The sequence below is a fragment of the Arachis duranensis genome, chromosome 8 (genome assembly GCF_000817695.3).
Source record: "Arachis duranensis cultivar V14167 chromosome 8, aradu.V14167.gnm2.J7QH, whole genome shotgun sequence".
Taxonomy (NCBI): Eukaryota; Viridiplantae; Streptophyta; class Magnoliopsida; order Fabales; family Fabaceae; genus Arachis; species Arachis duranensis.
In genome coordinates this window covers 33,339,478-33,343,266 of record NC_029779.3, presented here as the reverse complement: position 1 = coordinate 33,343,266, position 3,789 = coordinate 33,339,478, and the positions used below count along the sequence as shown (strand labels likewise).

Here is a 3,789-nt window from a genome sequence, read left to right as displayed (position 1 = left end):
GTGTTGTGCTGACCTCACTCTCTCTTCTTCTCTTCCTCTTAAATTCTCTTCTCCGCTTTCTGTCTTGGAACTCGAACAATCAAGTAAATTCTTTTCCCTCTTTCTCTTTAATTTTATTGGAGTAGTATTCCGATTGCGTTGTGCTTTATGATTGCAAGGTTGTTTTTTTCTTTTAATTGTTTACATATTGGATTGTTTTGTTTCCTCTATTGCTTTAATTAATTTGAGTTTAGGTCAAGTTGTGCTCTGATCAAGGTTAACCTGGAGGTTGCATGTTGAGGGTTTTTAAAAAAATTACTCTTTTCCTTTTAGGATAATATGGTTAAAATTGGAGCATTATGAGAAGTAAGTAAACAGTGTCCTGAAGGATGTTTTGTGGTTTAGAAGATGAAATTATGGTTCTGTTTGTTGTAGTTGGGGAATGGGAATGGGACTCTGAGAAGTGGGGTTGAGTTTGGCATTATTAGGTAACAACTTGTTTAATGCTGATTGTTGCTTATTAAGGTTTCTTAGCCTATAACTTCATCTCCAATCCATTTAATTTCTTGTTAATAATAGCATTCATGAATCAATGTACATTAGGCCTATGAAACTACAGCCTCATAAATTCTCTTGCAGATAATCAAGTAGAAACATAGTTACATACTGTGATGGCTATGGATGTAAAAGGCATAGCATGGGTTGGAAACGTGTACCAAAAGTTTGAGAATATGTGCCTCGAGATGGAAGAGATGATGCTTCAGGTATGCGTTTGTCACAATCCTTTTATTAAGTATCATTATCACATGCATTGAGAGTTGGATCATGAATGTATCCTTTTATGGCAATCTATGATAAAACCTTTTCTGAATTACTTCTTATTTATGATATCTATTCAGTAAGATTATTCTGGTTGAACAATTCTTGATAATGATAGTTATGTGGTATGAATTGATTTGCACTATTCCTCTATCTTTGTGTGATTTGGATGAAAAGGCTGTGTCTGAATTGCCGATAGATCATCATACTGATGACAGTTCCTTGGAGATGACATCTCAAGGTTCCGAGAAAATAACCGTAAAGGTAGATGCCAAGGAGACAGCAGAGGATTCAAGGATCAATTTTGATGTTGATATTGCTGCAATATGTGATGAATCTTGTGATGCCAATGCTTTGTTTGAGTCGGATGCTGGTGATTTTGTTCAAGTTGGTAATTCATATATAAAATCAAACCTTGGTGGTGATGAAAATCAACAAAGTAAGATGCCTTCGACCAATGCAGCCAGTGAAATCACTTCCTTAGCATCAGATAGAGGCAGATGCAGCACATCTCAAGCATGTGAGCTCTCAAATGAAAAACAAAATCATGAAGTTAATTTTTCAAATCTGGCTTCTTCTGAAGTAAAAAGTCCTGCTTCTGATGCACTGTGCTGCGATGAAATTGAAAGTTCAAGTACTGAACAGATCTACAATGCTCCGGCATTAGTTAAGCCAGCTGAAAAGAAAGAGATGAACATGGGTTGTTCTTCCTCCAGTGTCCTATTCGGAGACTCAGATGGTAAGTATTTGAGACTGCTTGAAATAGTTACCAAACAGGACCTAAGTGTTTGTTGAATATATTTGTATCCTTTTTATGAGTAACATAAAACTTCTGATGATGGCTATATTTTACTTACCTGGCAGGGTTCTCTATGATCAGAGCAATAGAGTCAGATGAGTATTCTCATGACACTGTTGTTGTATCTCATCCAGGTATGAATTTGTTTCGTTCAATAGTACGAGTTTAGGTTTTTCAAATTCAAATCATTACGAAATACTTCCTTGGTTTGTTTATTATTACCTGTTGTTTGAAAATACCTAACGCAGTTTATCACACAAACCTTTTTCTTCGGTCTCTTTCTTGAAACCATGATAACAAAATTTGGTATGTTGGTAACCGATTCCTTTAACATTATTTAAGAAATTCCAGAAGCATGGAGTTCAGATGCAACAATGATTGATACCGTGCAACAAGATGATGAGCAGAATCTTGATGAAACTTGTATTATGGTGACCAGAGATGAACTTCAATTAGCTCCCAAGACTGGTGGTAATCTAGAGAATAATAAGGTGCATGCATGCAGACGCACGCTCACACACCTCAAACCTTTCTTTTTATTTTGTTGGTGGATGTTCATCTCTAACAGGAGTATCCTTGTTTTTTTAATGTCTGAAGAAAAAGAGGCGGCAACCCTTCTCGTTATCCAAGAAGTCTGCAAGGAAGCAAGAGTATAAGGAGCTTGTGATATGGCATGGAAACAATGATGAAGAGGAGGATGTTGTGAAGAATTCATGTCCAAGCTCAGTTAAGGATCACAAAAATTCACAGCTTCCTGATGTCTCTGAACCTGAATGGGAGCTTCTCTGAATATACCACATTTTTATCCCTTATATATATATATATTGTTGAGCATGCAGTATTGCAGCGAAGATTCAATTTTCATACAATAAGAATTTATGTTACTAGACCTTTTCCTAGTTCCTAGCAGCAACACTTTTATTCCTTCTTTTTCCCCTGTTCTTAATTAATTAGGCCATTCAAATGAGAACATCTAAATAGGGTAGTTTAAGTTATATATAGAATGTGAATGTCCTCTTTTTTTTTATTGACTTCTTATGTTTATATTGAGTATTCATATTATATACTTTTGGAGGATTTGAAATGTTTAGCATAAATGAGACATCTCTTGCTTGGATATTTATTTGCCCTTCTAACTGTTTCATTCTAAGAGTAGGATAGGGTATTCTGGGGTTGTAGTATGTTTAAATCACTGCATCAAAAATGTTATTTGAAGACGCTTGTCTGTTTTTATTGAAGATACCATTTGACTCATTCGGTTAGATAGTAAAATGCTGTGAATATAATACCTGACGTTTGACGTATATTGTAGTCACATAAATGAAATAATTTCGTGGTGAGTAAGATCGAGTTTCCGAGTTTTCTTTGGGCAACATTTAGATCAATTCATGTCACAACAACGGGGAGAACCATGAAGGCCTTATAGGCTTATAGCCCATTTAAAAGTAAAATGCTTGTCTAAACAAAAACGTAATATTGGGCTTCAATAAACCTTTTACGAAATACTCTGTCATAACCAATAAAAATGATCACAGGGTGTTCCATGGTGTTTACCTTGGACAGATGAAAAAAAGCTTCCAAACGGTGGAAGTGTTTGTAGCTACACTAAGCTATCTCTCACGTCGGAGAGTAACCTCTGTCTTGTAGGAGAGTGTATTCAAACAATAGGTTCGTTTCCATCTCAAAACAAGAGCTATAACCCAAAAAGCCTAAACAACCACACTCGCATAACATTCAAGACATATTCTGCAGTCTTCAGTTACGTGAGCTTACACCAGGATCAGAGAAACAACCTTTCAAGCACAGAGAGGGCAATCATGGCATTGAAGGAAGGACTATCACCATTAATCAAAACCTGCAAGCAATATAGTTGGCAAGATACTAGAGCAAGCAAAAATGCTATTTTGGGGATTTGGGGTTGCAATATCTGAGGTAGGCAGGAATAAGGTCTTGATCAGTTTCAAGGACAAATGGACGAAGAGAGAGTCTGTGGTGGAGGTGATGAAACTCTGGGTTCAGATACATGGGCTCCCACACAACTATTTGAATATCAACACTGCAACCAATATAGGCATTGTGGCTGAGACAAAGAACCCAAGGAGAAACTTTGTGCTGGAACGTCCCTTCTTACCAGTTAAGGTGGCCATTGACATAACTAGACCTATTCCAACTGGATTCCGGATCAACTTCAA

General features: G+C 36.6%; 1 protein-coding gene across 1 annotated transcript; it reads left to right on the top strand.

Annotated features, from left to right (window-relative positions):
* The first annotated feature begins 949 nt into the window (after positions 1-949).
* LOC107462402 (uncharacterized) lies at positions 950-2,623 on the top strand. Its single transcript, XM_021129391.2, has 4 exons — positions 950-1,537; positions 1,663-1,731; positions 1,940-2,088; positions 2,195-2,623. Exons 1-4 carry the CDS (start codon positions 1,027-1,029, stop codon positions 2,384-2,386), a joined length of 921 nt encoding a protein of 306 aa, XP_020985050.2. The 5' UTR covers positions 950-1,026; the 3' UTR covers positions 2,387-2,623.
* The last annotated feature ends 1,166 nt before the right edge of the window (positions 2,624-3,789 follow it).